Source organism: Ochotona princeps, chromosome 27 (genome assembly GCF_030435755.1).
Source record: "Ochotona princeps isolate mOchPri1 chromosome 27, mOchPri1.hap1, whole genome shotgun sequence".
In the NCBI taxonomy this organism is placed as follows: Eukaryota; Metazoa; Chordata; class Mammalia; order Lagomorpha; family Ochotonidae; genus Ochotona; species Ochotona princeps.
The window spans coordinates 21,258,910-21,285,491 of NC_080858.1; the positions used below are offsets into that span (position 1 = coordinate 21,258,910).

The 26,582-nt window shown below is 44.8% G+C and overlaps 1 protein-coding gene across 3 annotated transcripts in view; it reads right to left on the bottom strand.

The window, feature by feature from the left end:
- ANO2 (anoctamin 2) overlaps positions 1–26,582 on the bottom strand; it is a 349,050-nt gene that overhangs the window by 118,140 nt on the left and 204,328 nt on the right. For all 3 annotated transcript variants that reach the window (XM_058655873.1, XM_058655872.1, XM_058655871.1), the window contains 2 exons: positions 9,249–9,323; positions 3,137–3,332 (listed from right to left, as the gene is read on the bottom strand). In XM_058655873.1, the coding sequence (XP_058511856.1) occupies positions 3,137–3,332; positions 9,249–9,323 (271 nt within the window). The remainder of the gene's footprint in view (positions 1–3,136; positions 3,333–9,248; positions 9,324–26,582) is intronic.

Sequence of the window (26,582 nt, forward strand, 5' to 3'; positions counted from 1 at the left end):
ATGTGGGGCAGGGGGCCAGATGAGCATTAAATACAGTGTGAGAAGGACAAAGGAAGCCCCTGAGCCTGGCAGACTTCCCATTCCATGGGTGGTATTATCCACTCCAAGTTCATCATGTCAAGTTCATTCCCACCTGGCAGCCTTTTGCCTTCCTGTCATTTAGGACTTCCTGTGGCCACCTCAGTAATTCTTTTATAACCATCTGATCCAAAATGCACAGTTTCAGACCACTTTATTTCACCTCACATTTTTCTTTTACAAGTTCTTGGTTTCTGCCTTCCACTTACTATAAGGTAAAAATAATAAGAGTGAGACCTTCTGTTTGACTTACTGCTGCAGTCCCAGAACTGCACCTGGCCCAACATAGACACTCATTAAGCAGCAGCGTCTCGCTAAGCTATCTGGGACCCCAGCCTGATGGATGGAAGCAAGAACCCAGGGAGATTCCTGTCTGGGTTCCTGAGTGGAGAGACCCAACGCATCATTTCAGTGCAGGCTGTGAGACACTTCTACACAATACAAGGGAATTGGCCTATCAGAAATAGAATCTGAATTTGAAACTTCGCAAAATGAAGCCATAATACACCCCTTTCTGGCCACCAAGAGTTATTACGGATTAGCTAAAATAACGTTGTAAAGTAAATACGCACAATGCTATCCAAAGAACAAAATGCACTTGTTAGAATTTCATCTCTCTTCTGGAGCAGATTTTCTTATGGACTACTGGAGCAGACTGGACATTTGGGTGAGAGGAACACGGTGTTAGAAAAAGTGGCTATGGCTTCCATAAGTGGAAAGTGGTTTTTGGTCCCTCTTGTTGATTGGGTGCCCAATCTTGCCCACAGAAAATACTCACTAAGACTTGTTAGTGAGGTTTTTGATAACTGGCCACTCTATCAGCCATCCCTGGAGCCGTGAGTGACACACAGAGAGATTGCAGGAAGACATTTCTACGTCCTTATTGATTTTCTGCTCCTCTCTTTCCTATTTCCTGGCCACAACCTCCTTTGTTTTAGAGTTTCCTACCTCTCCTTACTGCCATGCACCTGCATTCCTGCCTGAGTAATTCTGTAGACACACAGCTCTCAGCATGTCACACAAACAATTCTCAGTGAGAGAGTAGCAGACTTCTTTTCCACTGTCACTGTTCCCCCACAGGAGTGTGACAGATTGCAACTCCCTGGTTTCTCTCCCCTACTTTCCTCCTTCCTGCTTTTCAGTGAGAGAAGGCAAAGTATTCTCTGTCTATCCAGAAGATGACACCTTCCCTGCTTACTTCGCAGGCAAAGGACCTGCAGGAGGCAGATGTCCACCTGTGCTCTCTTCCTTAGGTTGTCTTGTCCACCTTTTATGCAACATTGAAAGGATAAATCCACCGGGAATCCAGTAGCAGAAAGCCTATTTGTCTCTCCAACTATGTTACTTCCTCCAAATATAGCCTGTTTCCAATCTGAAGCTTAGCTCTGGGCTCTCTGTCCACTCTGCCTTTGTCTAATTTATAGGCTGTTTGGTAATCAGGCCAGAAGGTCGGTGCTATCAACTGGATGCTTCTTTGAAGTTCAAGCAAACACTGTTTTCACTGTCAATGAGAACAAGCAGTTTCCAGCCTGGCATTCAAAGCTCTTCCACCAAAAACAACAGGTATCAGTCAACTCCCGGGGCCCAGTCCCCAGTTCCACTGTGCTGGGGTGACATGGCCATGGATCCTAGGGAAGCCACTGCCCTGAGCTCCTCAGCCTCCTGGACAAGAATCACGCTTTCTCCCTCCCACATGCTGAGCTTCCCTGGCCATTTAGATTCAGTGAAACTCTCCCTATCAACTTCTCTGTGTTCCTTGCCTTACACTACAAGATCTGGTCTCTCCCTTCCAGACCACATGGCTCACTTTCATCATTCTGCCAGGAATCATCTTTTTCCTCCCCGCCTACCTGGTTCACTGCTACTTGTCTCTGAGCTCTCCCAGCAGATGCCTTTGCCTTCAAACCTTCCCTGAACCTGCAGGAAAATGGGATGCACCTCCTGAGCGCTCCATGGAATGCTGAGACGTGCATCACTAAATATACTGGATTGAAAGTCTCTCTTGTATTTTTTCAAGAAGCCTATGAAGGAACACATTTAATACCTCCAAGTATGGACAAAGCTAAAGAAAGCAGAACCACTGCCACTCTGTCATGTAAACTTTTCCCAGAAGCCAAAAAAATGCCCACCCTCTCTGGTCTACGACTAGACACCAACCTAGGGCAAGACGCCATCAGAGTAACTTTCTGGACTTCTCTGATCCTCATGGGCAGTCAGTCTTAATGAGGCAGTTAACTTCCCAAGTGTCCATCTTCTAATAGTCAATGAGTGGACTAATAGTCATCTCATTAATCAACTTTCTTATCAGGTCAACAGGAGGCTGGGGTTCCAGGTCCTTGGAGTCTAAGGGGGAAAATTCTCCAGATTCAAATGGGGAATGGGTGCAGCCCTGGCCACCCAGAATAAATACAAATGAGCACAGGCAACCCCTCTCACCCTTCCCCCATCTAACAGGCACAAACCCCACCATGTGCAGTGCAGGCAACAGCAGGCTGTGGCTCAAATGACATGTTTGCATGTGAAGACCACTGCGTTTTTCTCACTAACTTGAAGCTTGGGAAGTTTGATATGTCTCTTTGAGGTCTGCTCAGGGCATGGGGAATGTGTGGATTTTCTGGGCTAGATAAGTATCAAGGGCTTTTGTTGGCTTTGTGAGTGTGCTGGGAAAATGGGGAGAGCTAAAACTTTATATGCTTGAGCAAGAAGACTTGAATCTTCTAGGCTTCTACAGTAAGCTGCAAAGAATAGATCCCATGAATTAAATGCTTAGGGGATAGTAAGTTGCCCGTCACAGGAGGCAATCTAAAAGGATCAAAGGGCTATTGACTGGCCAAGAACTTAGCAGGAAGATTTTCTGCCTACAGGGGAATCCTCAGTGTTGGCCATAAAAGCACATAATCATTGTACCTCCTCATTCTTTCAATGAAAAGTGCATGGTCCCCCAGGAATGCTATTCCTGTCCCACGTTTTAATTTTGAATCATTACCACCAAATACCTTGTACATACTGAACAGACTGTTTTGGAAGAGAAGACAAACAAAATTCAGCGACATTGTACCAATTTTGGTGAGCCACTTGGCCACAGCACCATAGATTTCATCGAGGATGAGGATGACCACAAGGTTGATGATGACTGCCGTTGCCGTCACTGTCACTCGCACATTGGAACGGGTGGCCTTGTTGAGAGACAGGGCAGCTGCAGTTGTGATCCGATACACAATCACCCCAAAGACAATGGAGAATGTCAGAGCAATCTGTGTAGGGAAAACGAGGAGAGACATATATCAGCAGGCAATTACTAAGCACCTACAGTTTGCAGAATGCACAGTTGGCTACTGCTACTGGCAACTTCAATCTGGAATCCTTCCATGTGCAACAAGGGCAATACAAACCTCCCAAACTCTTGGGCAGAATTCCTAGTTAGGCATGTTTAACAGGAGACACTGTCTTCATCATATTTCAAAGGGTCTACAACACACACATACACACAAATCAGGGTGGAAATTTTGGACAGTGAGAGGTACACATCACTTGGGGTCTGCTTTCTTGCATTAGGAAGATTTTCATAGAAGTAAGATGGATTCTTGATAGGAGTTCAACTGCTAGGGACATACACTGAATGAGACAACAGTGTGTGAAGGACTAAGCGAAGAGTATAGTTGTTTAAGGGTCTCAAAACACAGGGAAGCAAGCTGATCTGATTGGTCATGAGATAGCTGGTGACTGCAACTGCCCCCATGAGAGGAAGCAGGAAGCCAGGCGGGGACAGGCAGGTTGTTCAAATGAGAGAGAGAGAGAGAGAGAGAGAGAGAGAGAGAGAGAGAGAAAGGCAAATTAGGAGGGAGCTTTGCAGACTCTCCAAATGAACACATTACCACTCAGATTTCCCTCCCAGCTAAACGGAAAAGGGAGGTTCAGACTTCTCCTTTGGTCAGACACCACTTCCTACTGTTTCCCTGACCTCTTCCTCCACCTGTTCTTTCCAGAAGCTGTGGGTGATCAGGGTCTCCTAGACCTAAATGGAGCTAAAAGCCCTGCCCTTTTCCTGAGCCCCCTGCTCCCTCTCACAACCAAGGAGGGACCATCTTTACTAAGCACTAGGACATGATGAGCAGCCAGCTCTCTGAGAAGTACTCTCAGAGGGCACAAAAGGGGCAGCTGCTGGGGCAGGCACTGCTCTGAGCAAATTCTGTTTTGCTTCAGACTGGGAGGACTTTCTAAAGATTCTCTGCACGTCGCATTTACTTTAGGAGAGAGGGGACAAGGGACAGAGGAGCTGGTTATGGAGGACTATGGAAAACCGGGGGTGAGGAAAGAGGAAAGAGGAAAGAGGTGACCTGAAAGCCTAAACACATTCCAGAGCGGAGAGGAGGGCAGAACAAGGAAGGGAAGTTAGGGGAAGGGAGAGGGAAAAGGACTCCCGGCTGTGTGAGTGATAGGCTGCTGGGCTGAGAATAGGTTGCAGGTGTTGGGTGAAGGAGTGCCAGGGCGCTGGGACAGACTCCGCTGTTTCTCAAGGCATGCTTTACAAATGTTTGCACTGCCTTGGGAGCTACAGTGTGTAAAAGAAGCCCTGGGATAGGAATGCAGGGAGTTCTCAGGGTGAGGGTGTGTGTGTGTGTGTGTGTGTGTGTGTGTGTGTGTGTGTGTGTACACAGGAGAGATCAGATGGGAAAAACACAGCAGGAGGCCCTTTTGCTGCCGAGACTGGTGGAGCTAAAACACCAGCCTCTAGGACTCAGCTGGGACGACTTCCGTGTAACTGGGAAAACCTGCACATGACGTCACCCTGCTTCAACAACGGAGATATTGTCACTTCCCCTCCTCTGGGATTGTCACTGCCAGACAGTGAGAGCCTGGAAAATGGGGTGTGAGATTCTTTCTCCCCAAAATCATTTTTGCAGTAAGGACCAGGGATGGGACATGGAAGAAGAGAAAGACAAAGACAGAGAAGAGAGAGAGAGAGAAGGGAAGGAGGGTGAAAGTATTCGGTGCAGGGTTGGGAGGAACACAATGATAAAACCATCCTCTCCTTTAGGGTCTTGGGGGAGGAGCATGGAGGAAAAAGTGGGAAGCAGATGGGCTCCATGGTGCTGTGGGAGGACCCAGGCTACTACCCTGCAGGAGAACACCCTTCCTGGCCACTCCAAGTGTGCTCCACGGATGTGCTGCTCCCCCTGGGAGCATGTTAGAAAGGTAGAATCTCAAGCACAGTGCCAGACTTGTAATCTGCATTTTAGCAACCTTCCTATTCCAGGATAAAAGCACAGCTCTCATCACTCAGAACACACTCTTGCCTCCCCCTCTTCTTGCTCACCCCACTTACATCCCTGCCACCGACCGCTCCCCATTCCTCCAATATCTCTTGGCCATTTTATCTTCTCTGGCCTTGACTTTCTATCCCCCCTACACAACTCAGGTTCAGAACCTCTCCTCTAGCCTGGCCCATAGCAACTTCAACATTCATAGTTTTCAAGCTACCAAAAGACTGGATTTCCCAGCACCATGGACCATTTTGAAGATGGGGAAACAAGTGTGGAAAAGTGAAGGGACTGACTCATGCCACAACCTTTTCCTGTATCCCACCAAGACACCTGAATCACAGAAGTAATCAGTACTGGTCTCCAGTACAGCAAACCCTATTTATAATAGTTTGCTTAGGTTTTGTCAGCTTCACGATATCTCAAAAACAGCAAACAATCAGTAGTCACCACGCTGGCCTCCAACACAATGGGACAGGTGAACTATACCTAGGGCATTTCTTTGCTCTCATTAGCTATGAGAAGCATCCCTGCCTGGTCTGGCAGGCTGGCATCCTTCAGCAATTCACACCCAAATTTCTGCAAGAATGGGGCTGGGTCAAGTCAAGGTTAGGAGCTGGGAACTCAATCCAGGGAAACAGAAATCTAAGTACTCGAGTCATCATCTACTGTATCCCAGGGTGTGCAGTAGTAGGAAGCGGCATTAAAAGAGAAAGGACTAGGCAGGACCAAACTCAGGCAGTCCTAGACCTCCCTAGCAGTATCCTGGCTGCTGTGTCCCATGTCTGTCTACTGGACGCATTCCTGGACATGTGCTTTACCACACATAACTTTCTCCAGGGTATAGACCCAGGGGCGGTGTTGAGTGTGGTTGATATTTCAGTATAGCTTAAAGTAAAACTTGCACCACTATTACAAAGATGAAATGCCCTTTTATGATTTTATTTCCTCTATTGTGAAATACCCACTTTTATTTTCTATTTTTATTAGATTGTGTCTTTTTCCAGCGATACATAATTACTTATGTATTTTGACCAATTTTTTGTGAATTAGTTACTGTAAATAGTCTCTTACTCTGATGATGCCTCTCATCGTCTTTTTATGAACTTAAATCCTTCATTTCAAGTCATGTTTTTCAAGTTTTTAAAGCTTTTATTTATTTATTTGAAAGGCAGGGCGACACTGGTTCACTCCTCAAATGACTACTAGGGCCAGGAGATCCATCGGGGTCTCCTACACGAGTGGTGGAAGCCCAAATCGCTGGGCCATCCTCCATTACTTTCTCAGGAACATTAGCAGAGGGCTGGATGGGAATAACAGTTGAGGCCTGAATCCCTGAATCAGCACTCCATATGGGATGTGGGGCTTGCAAATAGCAGTTAAAAGCACCGTGCCACAGCACCGGTCTCATTTTCTTAACCTTTAATTATATTATGCTTGTTGTAACTTGTTTAAGAAATTCTCCTTTCTTGGTGCTGGCAAACTCTGAAGTTGAATTTTTGGTTGAAAAAAAATATTCTTCTCTCCCCTAAGATCATACTTACTTTTCTATATACATTTAAAAACGCTATCATTTCACCACTTGTCCTTGAGTTTTGAAAACACCTAGTAGTGCGAGGCATGTTCTTGAGTAGTGCGAGGAACTAGGCGCTGGTTTGTTGTTGTTTTGTTTTTGAACAAGGGCATCCAACAGGCCCATATGCATTTATTGAGAAGTTCAGCCTTGTCCCTGCTTATACCAAGGGACTCCTGCATGGCTCAGAGCCTTGGTCTTCTGTCTTGTTCCACTGATCTAATTAATATTTCCCACAGTCACATCACAGGAGCTTACTTGTAACCACATCTGCGTCTGCCAGGTACCAGCGAGCACCACTGTTCCTAGACCAAGTTCATAGGCTGAGTTTCCTGGTTCTCACATGAGATGATCTGGGCTATAAATACACAGTGCAATTGCCCACACATGCTTTGCAGGGACAGGATTTTATATCTGTTTTCCTCTGTTCTATTTGGAACCATCCCATTTTTTTTCTTGTGGTGCCCTGTGTGGGAAGCCAGTGGGTGGTGAGTGGAGGGGGTCTGCTCTGTTTCATCTTTGTTCTGAGAAGTGTAGCCCTTTTGGAGTTCTAACTTACGATTAGAAGCCCCACTTTCAGCCAATAGTTGTTCCTGATTTCAGTCCTCCAGTTCTCCTAAAAACCTCAAACCAAAGCCAAAATTTGCCTAGAGGAGAAGATAACCCTAGGGATAAACCAGTATTTTTGCCCATTCACTTGTTTCCTGGGTTCCCATTTTCCTTTTGATTTTCACCAAATATTACTTACTGCTCCATCAGCCACTCAAGGCTTTAAGAAAATTGAAAAACATATTTCTCGAATTCTTTTGCTAATTTCAGCACAATGAAATGTTAGAGATATCCCAAAAGTCCCCGCCATCCTTGAAGAGAAAGGTTTATTTTCCTTACAGACTCTGGAAGTGAGAGATTATTTTGTTTTGTTCTTTACTATATCCCCAGAGCCTAAGAATAGTGTCAAACACATAGCAACCCTCATTAAATATTTCCTGAATGAATGAATGAAATAAACTCTTGGACAACAATATGCATACTGTGGGAGGCTTTGAAGTGCTAAATTAAGCCTCACATCATTCCAGCTTCACACATCGCAACTCACCACCTTCTTAGCTACGTTCTACACATTTTGCCCTTGTGAAGCAACCAAAAGACAACTAATTGAGACTGGTAAGCTGCGGAGAGGGTTAGTATGTGTAAGATGTGAAGCTGGGATAGGTTGCAGCCATGCTTCCTGCACATGCTCAGACTCTAAGAGGAGGACATGACTCTACTCAGGAGGGGAGAAAAGCAACGAACAACAGAATCCAATGGTCAGGGTCACAGGTTCTTCTGGCCAACAGGCCCAGAAAAACTGATTCCGGTACTGATTCTCAGAAAACATAATTCCTCCACCATCTAAGCAGGTATAGAGTCTTGCTTAGAAATGCACTGAACTGGGGCAGGTGTTTGGTGAAGGTCAAGTCAGCACTTGAGATGTCTGTGTCCCAGGTCAAACTGCCTCCTTTCTAATGCACACCTTGGGGAGTTTGAGCATCACAGTCCCTGTGATCTGTATGGGCAGTGCAAACCGACTTCCTCACTCCTGGCTTTGACTCCTGGTTCTTATCGCCATTTGGAGAATCAACTTGTGGATACCAGATCTCTCTACATCTTATAAATAAAATGAAAATAGATTCTAAAAAATTTTTCAAAGAAATGCTCTCAGCTGTGAAGGCCACATTAATCTTTCTAAAACAGAACTTCCAGTTTGAATACTAAAGTACCACAAGAAATCTGTGTCCTCTCCCTCCCCCTGCTGCCCCACTAAGAGGTACAGATGTGTCTGTCCTCCAATGTTCTTCTCAGGTTGTCCCAGGCCATTTAGCTTCATTTACTGCTGATTTACCCATCCTGGCCCCTAACGATGACCTGCTGCTATTTTAACAACCTGGCCCAAATCTCAATCACACACTCCTGCTTCAGCTTTCCCTGACACTACTGAGATCTCTGCCTCTTATCAAAAGATTCTACAAAACCATGTGGTTTCTTTAGAGAGCAACAAAGACCCAGACCTTCAAACCCCTACCACCTATCTCTTACAGCTTCCAGCTCTGTTCTCTTTCAAGAAACGTTAGAGACAGCCACCCCATAGCTCAGTTCTGCTACTGTTTTACCTGGATTAATGCCCAAGCCACTTCCATGCCTGCCTCTGAGACCTGCCTTACCCTGTGGTTTCATCTTTATTGGCCACCATTTTTTCCCACAATAGGATGTCCCATAACGGGATAAAGCACTCACAGCACTCAAATAACTGGGTCTACAAGCACAGTCTCAAACGGGTGGTCCCTCACGATAATTACCATAAACAATATGGAGGCAAAGTTCATCAAGTAACCTGGGAAACGATCTTTCCAAGTCAGTTTATCTTCATCATCCTGGGGACAGACAAGAGAGGAGACAATCAGGAGACCCAAATAACAATTTGTGCATGAATTTGTGACTCATTAATCATTTTTTACTCTATAGAACCACTGAAGCCTCTCCTCCAGTAGTAACAGCTGCCCTGACTCCTACATAGGTCACTTGTTTTTATATTTTCTTCTTTTAAGGAGAAACATATGCATATGGTAAAGCAATGGACGGATCACAGACACAGCCAAAACACAGACAGCATCCTATAACTACATCATCCTTTTCATAAACAGCAGTATCTATCCTGGATCCTGAGAGTTGTACAAATTAATCCATCAAAGAGCCAGAATGTGGCATCGTTTATTTCTCCCAAAACTGTGACACTGATGCTCCACCTTGGCCACAAACTCAGTCAATTCAAGTCACAGGTCAAACTGATGCATTCAACCATTTTGGCTGAGAACCATACCTTTTAATCCCTAACCTTGGCCCAGTCCACCCAAATCACATTCCTGAGACAGCACACGACTGTCACAATGTGCGCACCCCAGAACACCCTAATATCCAACAGCGTAAGATGATGCCAACAGGTGTGAATGTCCAAAAATGCTGCTGATTAACTGCTGTGTAATTTCAGTTTAGACACTTATTTTTTCTGAGCAGTATTTCTGCAAAGTCAGGTCTAATACAGCTCTCCTGACTGCTCCACAGGTCGGTCAGCATGCAGCCATATGTGTGAAGGTGCTAAGAACATGGCCAAGTACTCTGTGCCAAGCAGGTAGGAGCCCACCCACATTTCAGCAATGAGTCTGAATCAAACCCAGCAAGGGAATGTCTCAGGGCCCCCTGCTCTGTTTCCTTTTCCCTTCTCAGATATTTCACAGAACACCTGATTTGGCTCTAGCAACAGTGCCATCTAGCCTTTGAAAGCTTGTACTGTAAGCTAAGAACCTGAAAGACGCTTTTAGAAGTCCTTTGTGTCCACATGTGCAGACCTTGGTGCCAGGCACACCTGGAAGACAGAAGTCATGGGATCACTGACCCCAGTGACTCACAGGCTTATAAGACGTAGATACCACAGACACACACCAAAAGGGTTAAGGATCACTTGTCAGTTTGGGAGTGAGGATCATCTTGGGAAGGAGCCTACGGGGACCTGAGGAGAGGATAATTCTCATGCATGTTCAAGCATGGCATGGATATGCTTCCTACGTGGTGGATCTGAGGGTGCGTGCTGGAATCTGTTAGTAAGCAGCCCTGTGATTTACAGATGATTTTAATGAGTCAACTAGGTGTACTCAGGTTTTCATAACCTAGTAAGAGAATCATGTCTCTAGACTCCAAACCAGACTTTCTGTCACACAATGAGAACATAACTACAGGTGCTGATCTTCCTGAATAAACTGGAGCATAGAAACCCATTTGTAAAGGATTATTTTATTTGAGAGACAGAGAGAAATCATACCTACCCACAGTCTCACTCTCCAAATGTCCGCAGTAACTGGGACTGGACCAAGCTAAATTCAGAAGCCATTATTCAATCCAGGACCCCTACTTGGGTAGCGCAAATCAGATTACTTGAGCCATCTTCCAATGCATCCCAGGGTGAGCATTAGCAAAAAACTGGAACCAGGCCTTAAACCTAGTACTTCAATACAGAAAACTTTAACAAACTGCTTCTATGAGGCTAGCCTCACTTTAATTCTGAAACCAAGAAAAAAATACAACAAAGAAAGAAAATATCCCTGATGAGCACACATGTAAAGATCCTCAACAAAATACCAGCTAATTGACTCCAACAACACATCAGAAAGATGCATGCATACAGACCACGTGGGTTTATCTCTGGTATGCAAGGGTGATTCAACACACGCAAGTCAATAAAGGTGATACATTACACGAACAAACTGCAAAATAAAAATAAGCACGATTACCCCCATAGATGCAGAGAAAGCATTTGATATAATGTTCTTTCATGCTAGCCTTAAGAAAATTTGGTATTGAAGGGACATTGTCCAACACATCCAAGGCAATATACAACAAACCCACAGCTGGAATCATACTGAATGAGGAAAAGTTAGAAGCATTTGAATTTCCACTAAGATCTGGAACCAGACTAGAATGCCCACTTACACCACTGCTATTCAACATAGTTCTGGAAGTTTAAGAGAGAGTCATTAGGCAAGACAAAGAAATCAAAGGATACAAACTGGAAGGAGAAAATGAAATCATCCGTGTTTGCAGATAACATGATTCTATATTTATAGGGAAACCAAGAATACTTCAGTAAGAGAGTACTGGAACTCAACAGAGTTTGGTAAAGTTGCAGGATATTAAATCAACACATGAAAATCACTACACTTTGTATACACAAAAAATGCCAAGACCAAGGAAAAACTTGTAAGACTAGGAAAAAAACTACAAAAATTTCAAATACCTTGAAATAAATTTCTCCAAGGATATGAAAGATCAGTACAATGAAAATCATAAAGCATGAAATAAACAGAAGACAAAAAGTGGGAAAATCCATGTTTGTAGATTCAAAGGATTAATGCCATCAAAATGCCCATACCACCCAAAGCAATTTGTAGATTCAATGTGATCCAAATCAAAACACCAATGACATTCTTCTGAGATCTAGTAAAAAAAAAAACAATACTAAAATGTATGTGGCCTAAATAGCTAGAGCAGTCTGAGCAAAAACAAAGCTGGAGGTACCACAACACCAAATATTATAAGCAAGTTATAATCAAAACAGCCTGGTATTGGCACAAAATATGACATGTAACCAAAGAAATAGAATAGAAATCCCAGAAAGTAATCCATGCATTTACAACCAACTAATCTTTGACAGATGTACTAATTCAATACCTGGAGAAAAGACAGTCTCTTGAACAAATGGTTCTGGGAAAATTAGATTGACACATGCAGAAATAAGAAAAAAAAGACCCCTATCTTACACCCTATACAAAAATCAATTCAACATGGATCAAGGATCTAGATCTATGACCTGTTACAATTAAATTTCTAAAGGAAAACATGAAGAAAAATTACAAGATGTTGGCATAGGTGAAAACTTCTTGGACTTAATGACCCAAGGACTTCGGGAAATAAAAGAAAAGCTAGACAAGAGATCTATCAAGCTAAGAAGCTCCTGCATTACAAAGAAAATATTGAACAGACTGAAGAGGCAACAGACAGGAGAGGAGATGATGTTTCTAAGCTATGCAACTGTTTTCTCCTTTCTATACTTCATTATTTAGGAGAAAGTCACTCTGTTCTCACATTGTGAGGAGGGAAGAATAATTATATTCCACTTATTTGAGGCAGCAATATTTACTGATTCTCCCAAGGGTTTCTTTCTGCTGTAAAGCTTTAATTTATAATAATTGTACATACTGATGGGCTACAGTGCAATACTTCCGTGCATGTATTCAGTATGTACTGATCAGATTAAGGTCAATCAATAATTCTTCTTCTATGACATGGCTTTATGATTGGAGACTTGGAGTTTCCTCCTTCCAATTGTTCCTCCAAATACACACTGGGTCACTATGAACTACTGTTACTCAACTATGATTTATAACTCTAGCAATTCCTTCAATCGAACTCTGATCTGGGAGCTATTTTCCAAACTCCTCAGGTTTGAATCTAGATTTTTTTCTCCTAAAATTTGCTAATTTACTTCAAAGACAGAGTGATAGAAAAAGAGGAAGAGACAGAAAGAAATCTTTCATTCCTGTTTTTTTTTAACATTCTTGTACTATTTCTAGTCATTTAACAACTTCCTCTACATCAACAACTAGTTCCTTTCTGCTTGTTTCCCTGCTCTTTTTAGGCAGAGACCTCACCCTTTATCAGTTATATATTCTGTATTCTGCTGGGTGTTATCATTCACACAATGAATACACAAAGTATTGATAACAGCCACTTTTAAGTTGCTCAAGAAGTGGCTGACAATCAGCTAAGTGCCTTGAAGTATCCGTTAAAATCCCTAAGTGCTTTGTTACATCCCTTAAAAGTTACACTGATGATGCCCAAGGTTTGGGTGGGGAAACTGGAGGTTCCAGAAGGTTAAACACCTGGCTCACAAACTATTACAATTCTAGAATCTAAAGCATCTGAACTTTGTGCCCTGCACTCTCCCAGCCTCCCCCATGAGGCTGCTCTGCAGCACTCTGACAGCTGAAAACTACATGGACCCAGGAAACCAGAGGAGAGGAGCACCACCAAAAAGTAGAGGCAGAATCTTCAAGGGGGGTGCACGGGTCTTCTTTACAGGGAGATCAAGAAACTTCAGAGCAGCCAAGCACCCATTAGCTTGGCAGTCAGTGACCATGAGTGGATGAATGTGCAAAGAAAAGACATGTATACACGTGGAATATTATTTAGCCACTAAAAAAATAAAAAAGGATAGAGTCCTGTCATTTGCATCCACATGGAAGAACCCAGAGGACATTATGTTAAGTGAAATAAAGCAGGAACAGAAAGCCAAACACCGCATGATTCTACTCATGTGGAATCTAAAAAAGCTGAACTCATAGAAACTGAGGGTAGACCTGTGGTTACCAGAGGCTGCAGATGGGAGGGGGAGGATGAATGGTAAGAGTTTGGGAAATGAGCACAAAGTTACAGTTAGATAGGAGGAATAAATTCTGGTGTTTTGTTGCACAGGAGGGTGACTATAGCTAACAATAATGTAGTGTGCATTGTACAATAGCTAGGAAAGAGGATTTTGAATGTGCTCACCACAAAAAAAAAGTGGTTATAGATATGCCCATTACTCTGCTTGGATCATTATGTTACATATGTGCATGTATCAAAGCATTATATTGTACCCTTAATATGCATAACAATTACATGTTGGTCAAAAATTTTAAAATACAAAGAAATTATCATTATGGTCATCAGTGACCTGTACAAAGAAAGTCCCAGAGGAATGGGGGGACCAACCCCAAGACTGTAAATAATGATGCGTGCATGGGAGGGGAGGAGAAAGAGCCGCTGTGGTTTGCATCCCTAGGAAGCTAGTGGGAAAACAGGGCTGCAGCAAGTTTATTACTGGCACTCTTCCTGCCATATCTTCTTTCCAGCAAAAATTACAGTATGCATCACCCATCTGTTGATGACCCGCCAACTCTTTTCATCAGCCCAGTCCTCTCTTCTGAGCTTCCAATTCATTTGTTCAAGTACCTAGCCAACATCTTCAGAGGGATATTCTAGGCTCACTTATTCCAGAATAAATGAATGATTTTGTTCCTTAAACCTCCTAACTCAGTGACATGAATCATAACCCTTTGAATAAGCAAAGCTGTAAACAGAGTCATCAGCCTGAGCTATTTTCTCTCCTGTACTCACCTTTAATCAGCAGTAAGTCCTACGGAGTCCTCCACCTAAATTCTTTTCTCCCACCCTGTCCTCTCCTAAATTCTTTTCCTGGTGCTTTAGTTCGGACATCCCCAAGCTCTTCCCTCTCCAGTGCAGCTACTGATGGTTTAGTCTTTCTCCCTTCATGGACTGTCAGCACCAGGAGAGCAAAGGCCACTTAATTATCTCCATTTATTTATCTCCGTTTATCTGATACCTAACCAGATTGTTGTTTTTGATTGATCAGTGTTTGTTCAATCAGTGTTCATCCCAGCAGGTTACTGGATTTCCACTCTGAAAACAATCTGGGAAGTATTTAACTACCTTGATGTAGGTCCCTCTTCACATAAGGAGACAAACAGAGCAGGCCCAAGACACTTAAGAATTCACAGATGTCAATGCAATTGACAGTTCCTTTTTGTCTTGATTTCCTGGGATAGAAGATTCAGCCACCGTAGCAGGTGGGAATCCTCTACTGATGTGACATTGACTGCAACCAGATCCTGCCAGTCAGAGACAACTTCAAGAACAGGATATTGAAAGGGTGAGTATTGTCCAGTTTCTGAAGGGAACAGCTTTGGGGAACCACCTATTTTCAGTGGATTTGACAAATCAGGCTGGTTAGAGTGCATGACAGATGGGAGCTGGTCCAGGAAAAGGGACCCCACAGAAGGAGGGACTGGGAGACTCACTTAAAGGGGGGATCCTGCGGGGAACTTGTTCCAGGTTTAACTGAGTCTAGGAAAGGGATTAAATGGCAATACTAGTTGGTTCTAATGCCAAGAACACAAGTCCCTAAGACAGGCACTTCATGCAGTGGTTCAAACATTGGTAGGGACATATGTATCCTTTATCAAAGACCCTAGGTTCATGTCCCACCTCCATTCCTCATTCCAGCTTCCTGCTCATGCAAGCCTCTGAGAAGAAGCAGGCGATGGCTCAAGTAGCCATCCATGTGGGAAACCTGGATTGAGTTCTTCGATTCTGGCTTTCTCTGATCTGGGCCTAGCTGCTGCCAGCAACTGGAGAGTAAACCAAAGGATGGTAGACTTGTTAGTCCCTGCCTTTCAAATGAACAAATTGAATAAATTAAAAAATGAGATAAAAATGCTATTATTTACAGAAGAATTAAAGGTTCCAAAGTTGACAAGTTTCACTCATAAAGCTCCTATGTTAGATGTCTCTATGATGTTAGAAGATTTGGCACTGCTGGTTGGGGGATGGGTGGAGGAGGGTAGGCTGGAGGAGGGTAGGCTGAGAAGAGATGAAAGGTTTGAAAGATGGGGACTGTGTGATGATGTTTAAGACACTTTTTCTTTCTAGGGGTTCTGGGAAACTGTTAAAGTCCAGAAATCTGGGGAAAGCCTGGTGGAGGAGAGGAGAAGTGACAGCTTGGACTCATGTGGCTGAAGGTCTCAGCATTAATGAGTATCATCATTTTTCTAAGCTAGCCCATTGGGTACCATTGCTGCAGCATATTGCTCAGTGCAGTTTTGGTAACTGAGGATTCGTCACACCAGCAACAAGTGTCAAAAAAAAAAATGTGGCAAAGGTCAGTGTTGGGAATTGGGTAGCTTTCCCTAAATCAATGAAAGTCACAATTTGATGAGAGTCATGTTGTGAACTCCAAACCTATGATTTGCGCTACCTCAGTCCTCTACACACAGGTGGAGAGGACCAAAGAACAAAGAAAGCGTGATGCTCACAGCTGGGGGCAATAATCCATGAAATGGGGTCATAAAAATCATTTGACATTAAAAAAAACTTTGCTCTTGCGTATTTCCCTCCATGTCCTTATTCTCTACTTCCCTACGAGAGCTGGGCATCCCATCTGCCTGTCTGGCAGGAAGGCTACAGTGCAGTCTAGTCCAGAGACAGCTGCCTGGGCTCAGTTCCCTGCTCACATAGCTGGTGCACTGTGTGACCTCAGGCATGCCGCCAACTTCTAGACCATCAAAAAAGGGATTAGAAATGGTGCCAACAGTACAGGGTTGCTGCTATAAAGATGAAAACATGGCAATGTATGGAATGTACACAGAACAACATAGTTAGAACCAAATCTTACTACCTCATAGTATCACCAACCACCGTCAACATCATCACTTAATCTACCAGGAGCCTTGGTTCTAACTAGGACACATGAGTGTAGTTGTCAAAGCAACAAGGAAACCCACGTTTGATGGGGACAATGCTCCTATAGCACAGACCCATGGGCTGCTCTTCGTGCTCCAAAGCCATACATCTATTCTGTGTGGCCGTATCCACCACCAAGTCCCACTGACCTCTCAGTCCTAGCTGCCAGAAGCTATATCTGCTGGGTGAGCCACCATGAGACCCACAAACAGCATCTCCTCTGGCATCAGAGATCTCCCCAACACCACCACCTTGTCTCTTTCCTAACATACCTCTTCCTCCAGGAGTCCTTCATGGCCAGCCTGACAGGAGAGTAAGACAAGCATTTTACTCCGCACAGCAAGCATTAGCCACCTGCAACTCCTGCCCCCATAGCACTAGGCCATGTTGGATCCCCTCAACCTGAGAGCACACAATCATTGCATCTGAGCCTTCAGGTCTTGTCCCCTCAGCCTGGTACCTTGTAAATTCACCTCTGGCTGACCCCCCAGAGCCTTGCAGGAGCAGAGGAAGAGTTTTAGGGACAGGGCTTTGGTCTAGGAGGGAAACTTGGCCCAAGGGGCTTGAAACAGTCACATGGCACAGCACCTAAGTCCACAGGCATGCCCAAAGCCCAGGACATTATGCAGTGTAATTTGTGGCTAAAATGGAAAACATCATTCTTCCCGCTGCCTGGGTTTCCCAGAAGATACGGAGAAATACTTCAGCTCCCTCTCTCCCCTGATATCCTGCCCACTTACTCTGTTCCTTCTGGCTTCCCGGACAGCTTGCTGTTGACTCTGTTTCTCAAGTGCCTGCCTTGTCTTCCCTGGACTCCAGTTCTGGGCACAGTCTCTCTCCATCCATTCCCCAAGACCAACTGTTCCATGATGTGTCTTGCCTGGATGCCCACTGGAGACAGCCCTTCCCCCACAGTCTTTTAGTAGAGCTTTAAGTAGGCTCTGGCTAATGGATTGTAGGATTGCAGCAGGCAAATCCACATCCTTCTCCACGTATGCTTATCTATGAAAGAGAAAGCCGGGCTGACATCATCAGCACTTTCTTTCCACCAGCATGATGTGTATGAACCTTTAATCCTTCTCCAGAACACCTTCCAAACACCTTAAGCCAAATGATTATTAACTCGAAATACATCTCAACTAAGTGCTACGGTTTCTAAGGCTCAACGAGATCTGACCTCTGGCTCCTCTCAGACTCCATCTCCTTCCACACAATCCTTTGCTCACTGTGTTTTAACCCACCCCTCTCAGTCCAGGAATTTCCTCTCCAAGGAGGGTTTTGTCAGTTCCCTGGTCCATCCTTGGCAACACTCATCACTCTTCTTCAAGTTATTATTAATGCACAAGTTGCAAAGATTTTTTGCCATATTCATTTCAAATATGGACATTATATACATACAAATGTTTACTATTTGTCTTGAAAACAGACATCAATACCATGAACTGAGGTATTTGCAACCATGACCAAAACACAGGGAATGGAGACCATATTGTCATTTGCATGGTGTGATTCAGTGATGCAATATTTGTAACTACATGCCCAATGCCATGACCACACAATTGTATGCTGTCCATACATTAACCCCCACAGATAAAAGTGTGTGGTATTTGTCTTTCTGATATGGTTTATTTCACATGGCACAATGATGTCCAATTACATCTATTTTGTCACAAATGTCAGGATTTTATTCTTTTCTATGGCTGAGTAATATTTCACCACTCACCCTCTGCCCCCCACTACATGTATGTCTTTATCCAGTCATCAACTGCCACAACAGGGAGACAGGTGGGAAGTGGAGCAACCAGGAAACAAACCAGAGCCTATATGGGTTCCCAGCGCATGCAAGGGGAGAACTTAAGCCAATAGGCTACCGTGCTGGATTGCCCCCTCTTTTCATTCTGTGCAGCTCATGACCTGATTTCAGGGCTCTTATCAGCCTCCATAGAGTATGGACAGTCTCACAGGGCATCATCATTGTGCAGCAGGTGAGTCAAGAGGGGAACACAGAGATACTGCTTTCCTGAAGTGCCTATCTACCATCAGAAAAAATTATAGGAACAAGGAATACCGAGCCTGAAAACAACAAACCAACAACAACAAAACATAATAATGGATTCAGCATTGTAGTGCAGCAGGTTACAAAGCAAGCATCCCACATCTGACTGCTGGTTCAAATCCTGACTGCTCCAATGATCCACTGTAGCTCCCTGCTAATGTGAATGGGAAGGAAGGAGAGGATAGCCCAAGTGCTTGGTCCCCTAGCATCCATGTAGGAGATCCATCTGGAGTTTCTGGTTCCTGGTTTAACCTGGCACAGAAGAAGTCACTGTGGCAATTTGGGGAATAAACGTGAAAACGGAAGAGACCTCTCTCCCGCTTACTCTGGCTCGTGTTCTCATTCTCTGCTTCCTCATTTGCTGTCTCCCTTCCTTTATTCTCTGTCACTCTGCCTTTCAAATAAATACAATTTTGTGGCCTGGGAAAGCAGTATAGAATGGCCCAGGGCCTTGGGACCATGTACCCATGTGGGAGACCCAGAGGAGGCTCCTGACTCCTGGCTTCAGATCGGCTCAACTCTGGCCATTACAACTACTTGGGGAGTGAATAAGCAAACAGAAGATCTTTCTCTCTGTCTCTCCTTCTCTCTGTAAATCTGACTTTCTAGTACAAATAAATACATTTTTAAAAGACAAGAACAGGGACAAGGGGCACAGCACCCAGTGGATGATGCTCTGGCCACAAAGAAGTTAAGTTGCCACCGCGGGAGGCTGAGGTTGGAATGGGACACCATGGCAAGCATTGGATCCCTCATTAGCTAACCATTGGAATCACTTATGGGGCTGTAAAAAATACTGTTGATTGCTGGCTCTGCCCCAGATCCACTAACTCGGAATCTTGGGGGTTGAACACATCTATTTTTGAAAATGCTTCACAGGCTAAGCGAAGACACAGCCCACATAGGGAAAAGCCATTCTTCCAGCCTCACCCTTGCCTTACTGGCTTGGCTCCAGTGCCCCTCATTCCTGCCACTTGCCCTCTGAGGACAGACTCTCCAAGAGGAGCTCACTGGACAAAAGGGACCTGGGAGACAGTTCCCGCATGCACAGACTGTCAACACAGGATCCATCATACTGACGGCTTTGTTGGCCAACCCGGCAACTGGCTCATGGCCATGCCCTCTGCCCTGTTCTCCCCTCACTTTTACAATGCGAAAAAAATGGCATTTTTCAATGCATTGATTTTTACATAAAGTTGCACACTTTGAAACTGATTTCATGTGTAAATGAATTAACAGGAAATCTTGCCAACACTCGTGTGTTCTGGCCAAAAGAGTAAAAGAACTTTATTATTTAGTGAACAACATTAATCATCTCTTGTATCAACCCACAGATGTAGTCCTCATTGCTATACCACGCTGCTGACAAAAGATTCAGACAATTTAAGAGGTGTTGGTTTTTAATGAGGACTATAGCAGAAATCATTTCCAGCAACCTGCAACATACTGAACTGACAGAGGAGCGGCACTATAATGACCCTTTATCACGATCACATCGTGACCCTGGTGGCACTGAACTCTCCTAGCACATAACATTTGGTGACTTAGCTTGAGGTGTTGTTGACTAGTAAAAAGTGGCGGTCTGTTGTCCTTTGTCTTCATTAAAAACAAGGGGCCAGGACCAATAGGATGGAATCCCAACAAGGCAGGTGGAATGAGACATTGAGTAGCACTCTCTAGACCTTCTTCAAACCCAAAACATCCTGCAAGGGCAGAGTCCTCCATACGGTTGCAGGGGAATACTAACTTTCCAAGCCAACCCTGGCATGATACATCCAGCAAGACTATCACACCTATTGCTTAGTCACCAGTTCTGAAATCAATAGGAAATTAGCTCATAGAAGGTGTCCCCTCCCTCTGGTGTGGACTACAGCTGTGATAACAGGCTCCAGTCACTTCTGTCATTGGCAAGGGGTCTGTGCTGTTTTGTCAGGCAGAAGGTATCCTGGGCAGAGTGGCAGAGGTCTGTATCTTTAGATGCCAGGCCCTACCATGGACAAGAGTGTGGTGCTGCTGAGAGGGAGAAATTCTCAGAAAGGGGAGGAAATGAAGCAGGAAGAGGCAGGGTGGGTGCTTTGGAGTGGAGGGTGGCAGGCAGAGGCTATGCCCAATTAGTTCTTTCTCAGTGTCATGCATGTTGGGGTCCCAGAGGAGATGCTGCACCCCAAAGAGCCCTGAAGATTGTAGGATAGGCAAGTGGCAGAAATGGGAGGGTGGGCTGGGAAGACCATGAATTCATCGAGATCCCAGCAACAACCACTAGTCATCTTGTGGGATGAGGAAAGAAAAAGAAAGGCCTGGGGCCCAAGCTTAGGATCCCAAAGCCTTGTGCCATAATATTACCCCATACACCAGCCTTGTCATCAGCCCCTCCAGCTCCCTGGTTGGTGTTGAGGTCAGAGGAGCTACGTTTTGACCTTCAAGAGGGATTAAGACACATTAACAGACTGGCTGAGTCAGGCCTCTCAGACGCCACCAGTACGGTAGTTTCATCTGCCCATATAACTGAAAAAAAATGATTTGTTAAGCATCTACTGTTTTCCAGGACCCTCGGTGTCATGAATAATTAAACAGTCATAGTGCAAGGCAGTAGCTGTTGTGATACAGCCATAGCCAGAATGTGGCAGGTGTATGATTGAAGAGCTCCTAATCTTTGTGTCTTTGAGAAAGACTCAGAAATCTTTATGCATGAGTGATTGTATGCATGTGTGCACAGGCATGTTTGCAAACACACACACAAGCTCATGCTTCTGTGGTCCCTAAAACAATGATCTCACCAAGCTAAGGCAGTTGTCCAAGACTGGTTATTCCACTCATCTATCCACCTAATCAGGCACCCATCTCTCATTTATTGTATATGCTTACTATAAAACAGGGGGAAGCCCCTTCATTCTGCAGCCTGGCACCCAGGAAGTCAGTCCACATCATCTCAGGGCACTCCATCTGACTCACTGCATTGCTGAGGAGTGACAGGCAGGGAATCTGCAGGCTCAGCTCTTCCAACCAGGCACGCTGCTCTGCCCTGCAGCATACGAGGTCACCTCTCTGGGTCACAGTGTTCTGAAGGTTGTTTTGTTTTGTTTTGTTTCCAGTGAACTCAAATATCTTGACTGCTTAACACCCAGAAGTTGCTGGGATTGGTCTCCAGAACACATATAGAGCATCACTTTCCTTAATGAAGAAAACATGTAGCTTATGTTATTCTGAAGGTATCCACTTCCTGGTCTCATTACCATTAATGGAGACTGGCCAGGAGAAGGTAAGTACATCTCGCTGAACATATCAGGACAACAAAGACATAATATAAATGACAGAGACAGGCATTTGGCACAGTGGTTAAGATATCACCTGGTGAGTGGAGGGGCTGGCACCATGATGTAGTAGGCTAAGCCTCTGTAGTTCCAGCATCCCATGTGGATGCTGGTTCTAGTCCAGGCTGCTCCACTTCTGATCCAGTTCCTGCTAATGGCCTGCAAAAGCATCAGCAGACGTCTCAAGTCCTTGGGACCCTGCATTCACACGGGAGATGCAGTGGAAGCTTCTCGCTTCTGCATCCTATTCAACCAGCAAGTTTCCATAGCCCCGAGTTTTGATCTCTCAAGGGTAAGGGGTGACATTTCAAGCATGCACCAGAAAGAAGGAAAATAGTAGAGTGAGCTTTCATGTGCCCTCACTCAACTTCAATAACCATCAATTCCAATGTGCTATTATGACATCTCTACCTCCACACACAACTCCTCCTCACCAAAGACCTGGCATGTACGAGGTACTTAGGAAGGGTTGGTCTGATCTTAACTTGTAATGGGACACATTGTAGGGTTGAGTTCCTGATATGTGTGTGGGTGGCAGAGGGCACACTCTCTGTCTGATGGGAGAGAAAGAAGGAGAGGCAGAGGAAGACAGAGAAGGAAAGGAAGAGGGAAAGGACTTGCCCTCGCCTCTTTTGCAAAGGGGCAAGTGTGGGGACTTAGGGGGAATTGTGAACAGAGTGGCAGTTTGAGTGAGCAAAGAGAGAGCCGTGCTTCTCTGAGGCTACCACAGGGATATCGCCATCTGTAGCTCCGGAGCTGGCTGCAGCTTACTTTTGGAAATTCAACCATAAGATGTACAGAGATTTCCCAAAATAATTCTTTGAAAAGAAAAAAAAAGAAAGAAAGAAAAGCAAAGAAGAAATGACACCAACAATACTCAAAGTCCGGAGACATGATCAACCATTTTCTTCATTGTGACCATATTTTTGCCAAACCCATGCCCTAGAAATCTCTCCCCAGCCACTAACAAAGGGATTCTGCTTTTCCATCCCACATGTTATCTTTCTCTTGCACTCTTGCAGAAACATGCCGCCTGGGCCAAAGCAGAACACATATTAAGGAGCTTGGAAAACATTGCCTAGACCCCTCTCCAACCTCAGAAACTCCCCCTAGTGCCTGTGGGCTATGCCACATCCACACACATCACTGGGTATGGTGCGCGCCAACTGCCTCTGCCTGGCTGGGGACTGGAAGGGGCAGCTCTGAAATGTTCCATCCAAGTTTCCACCTTCAGTTCGATCTCGGCCTCCGAGTCAATTAACTCCTCAAGCCATGCCTGCATTCTGCACTACATCAGTTTTCCCACCACATTTGTAGATTTTTCCCAGACAATAGCAGAGCAAAAGCCAAACCCAAAGCCACGCTCTCTATCCTCCAATCCAAGGATATGTAAAAATACATAAACTTTAAGGTCCTGGAAAAACAGTTAAGCCTGAACTTTCTAATTGTGATCCACAGATAAGGCATGCAGTGTGGTCAGTGCTCTCTTGGGGAGCCTTGGGACGGCCTCCCCTGGGCGGGAACTGTGATTAAGACATTAATGGGCTTGTAACATTCTGCAGTCTGTGTGGAAAGGCAAAGTCCTTGGGTTGAAGCATTGAGTTCATCAATGCTACTTGGGCTCTTTTCCTTTCTGGTTAAATTTGAGCCTTGTGAGAAAGATCCCTAATGATCAGCTCCTGGTCTAAAGAAGCCAGCTCCTGTGTGCGCAAGCTGAGGTCTCTGTGTGCACATGTGTGTGTGAGTGTGCGCATACACGTGCTTGCACGTGTTCACACACCTCTTCAGAGATAAAGCAGAAAAGAGCCAATACATCAAGAATCTCACTTAGGAATTGCATCTGTTTCAGGCAGTCTACAAATGAACCATTTAAAGATAGTTTGGGATTCACTTATAAAGAGAAATAGACACAAATGCTTTGGAGCAGCAGGTTGAGTGGCTGCTTACAATGCCAGCGTCTTCTCAGAACATCAGTTCAGATCTTAATTGCTCTGATTCCAATCCAGCTCCCTGCTAATGCACCTGGGAAAGTGATGGATGATGGTCTCAGGATTTGGACCCAGGCACCCAAATGGGAGACCCAGAAAGGGGTTCCAGATTCATGCAAAGAGGAGGATAAAGGGAACCTGGATGACTATGCAATGGGACACAGTTCATGCAGCACAGAACCAGACTTTTCATCCCGAATCCTTCCCACTGCAAGGCCTTGCTCCCTGCATTCACGTTAGAGGGAACTCAGGAAATCCTGGGAGGTTTCTGGGCAATAACTTATAATCTTCAGTAGTATAAAATCCACCTCCAACACACACACACACACACACACACACACAGAATCTCACACACACCATGGGTTTGCTTAGCAAATCATTTCCTCATAGATCACACATAGGTAAACTTGGAGCCTTCTGCTATTTAAATGGCTAAAGGAGCTAAGCTTTTGCCCAGGGCTTGGCTCATAGTAGCCACTTCACAAAGTAAACACTAACTAAATAGGAATGAGCATGGAGTTCCATTGTAATGTACCTGGATTAAAGAGATTAAGCAGAGAGTTTGGGACTGGTCTACTTCAGAGGCAGCCCAGCCAGAGGTTTACGTTGGTAGTACAGACCCTTCCAAATCCAGTGGTCACTTCCTACACTCCTGCCAGAAAGCAGAAATAATGGCCTTCTTTATAGTCAGGATTTATTGTGAGGCTCACACGAACACTAATGGTTGCCTGCTGGCAATGTTCATGCTGACCCATGGATAATGACTGAGCCTGAAGAGCAGGGCTGATGTGGAATCAAGCAAAAGAGCAAGGTCTGGGAAAAGGAATGAGAACTCCTCTCCCAGAGCTGCCTCCCCGGCTCTCCTCTAGTTCTCCTGAGAGCTTATCTTCCCCTTCCTACCTGTGAAACAGGCTTGCCTAACAGAGTTCCTCCAGTTTGGGATGACACTGATGCCAAGGAAGTCGTATGCAAAAGCAGGTGATGCCAAGGATGAAAAAATACATAAGGAATATTTCAAAGATGCAGGGGAACTCTCCAGGAATGTGCTGTTTCAGATGTAACTCTTCACCATGGTCCACTCTCTGGTGGGGACCATCTTCAGTTTGTAGCAGCGAATGGACAAAAGAAAGAAGAGTCAAGCAAAAAAATGTTGTGGGTGGTAGCTTTTTTCTAATGTAACCTGCAAGTGACTTGGTATATCAGTTCAAATCCTGATACAGTGACCCGGGCCTCTCCCTAATCTTTCTTAGGGAGTGAACATGGTTATTACCTCCACATAAACATGCCAACCCTCCCCGCATATAACCCTAGGAAATCTCCCAGCCACCCAGAATTGAGGGGACTTAACATTAAGCAAGCAACACAGTCTCAGATACCAAATATGTCTGACACACAGCTCCCCTTCCAGGTCACAGCCTTCTGTTGGCCTTGGTGGCCATGTCTTCCTAGAGGAAGGCCTCCCTGCAAAACATGCAGAGTTCTGCTGAGATGCAGAGCAACGGCTGCTTGCTGCTAGCCTCATCCAGCAGGTTTCAGGGAGGGCAGTGCGTGAGTCAGCATTCCATCACTTTCACTAAAAACACCAAGAAAAGATACCTGGCGAGGAAGGGTTGTTGCTCACAGTTCGGAGGTGCACAGACAAGACTGGGGCCCCCGTAAGTGTAGCCATCTAGTGTCGCTGGAGGAGGGAACAGGACCACACAGAAAACCAGGAGGAAGAGACAAAAGGAATGTTCTTCATCCACCTTCTCTGCTTACCGAAAGCTATCACAGCTCTATCACGGAGATTCACCTTAGCAACCTAATTCAATCCAACCACTTCCCAAAGCCCCCAGATTCAGACACCATAACTGGATTAAATCCCCATCCTAGTCCCTCCATCACTAGTATTAATCCATTAAACATCAGCGTAAAACTTTGGAATTTACAACTCTTCATTAGTTTGGGGAGCCAAACCCTGCTTAAAATGCAGTAACCACCATGAGAGCAAGGTTTGAGTTCCGTCTGTACCACTGGATGAAGTCATTATTGTAGTTCTTCAAGCCGCAGTGTCTTCATCTGTAAACACCCATATCCCAGGAAAATTATGAAAGACAAATGAAATCATCTTTGTAAAATGCTTAGCAGAGTACCTGGTAGGGTGTTAGTGCTAGATAAGTATTTATTTCATCATGATTGTGTCTTACAAGACCATATGGAAAGTTGCAGAGGGAACTCCAGCCGAGAACTAAGAGATGGAAGCAAGAGTTGCCCATAGTCGCCCTGCAAGCCTCACAAGGATGCAAGCTCCAGACAGCAGGAGTTCCTGGCTCGCTCTGGTGTGTGCTCCAAACCTGGAACAACAGTCCTCGGCCTTCAGTAAATATTAGATGAATGGACGGATGGATGGGGAGGGAATTAAGAAGCCAGAATTTGAGAGTATGTCAG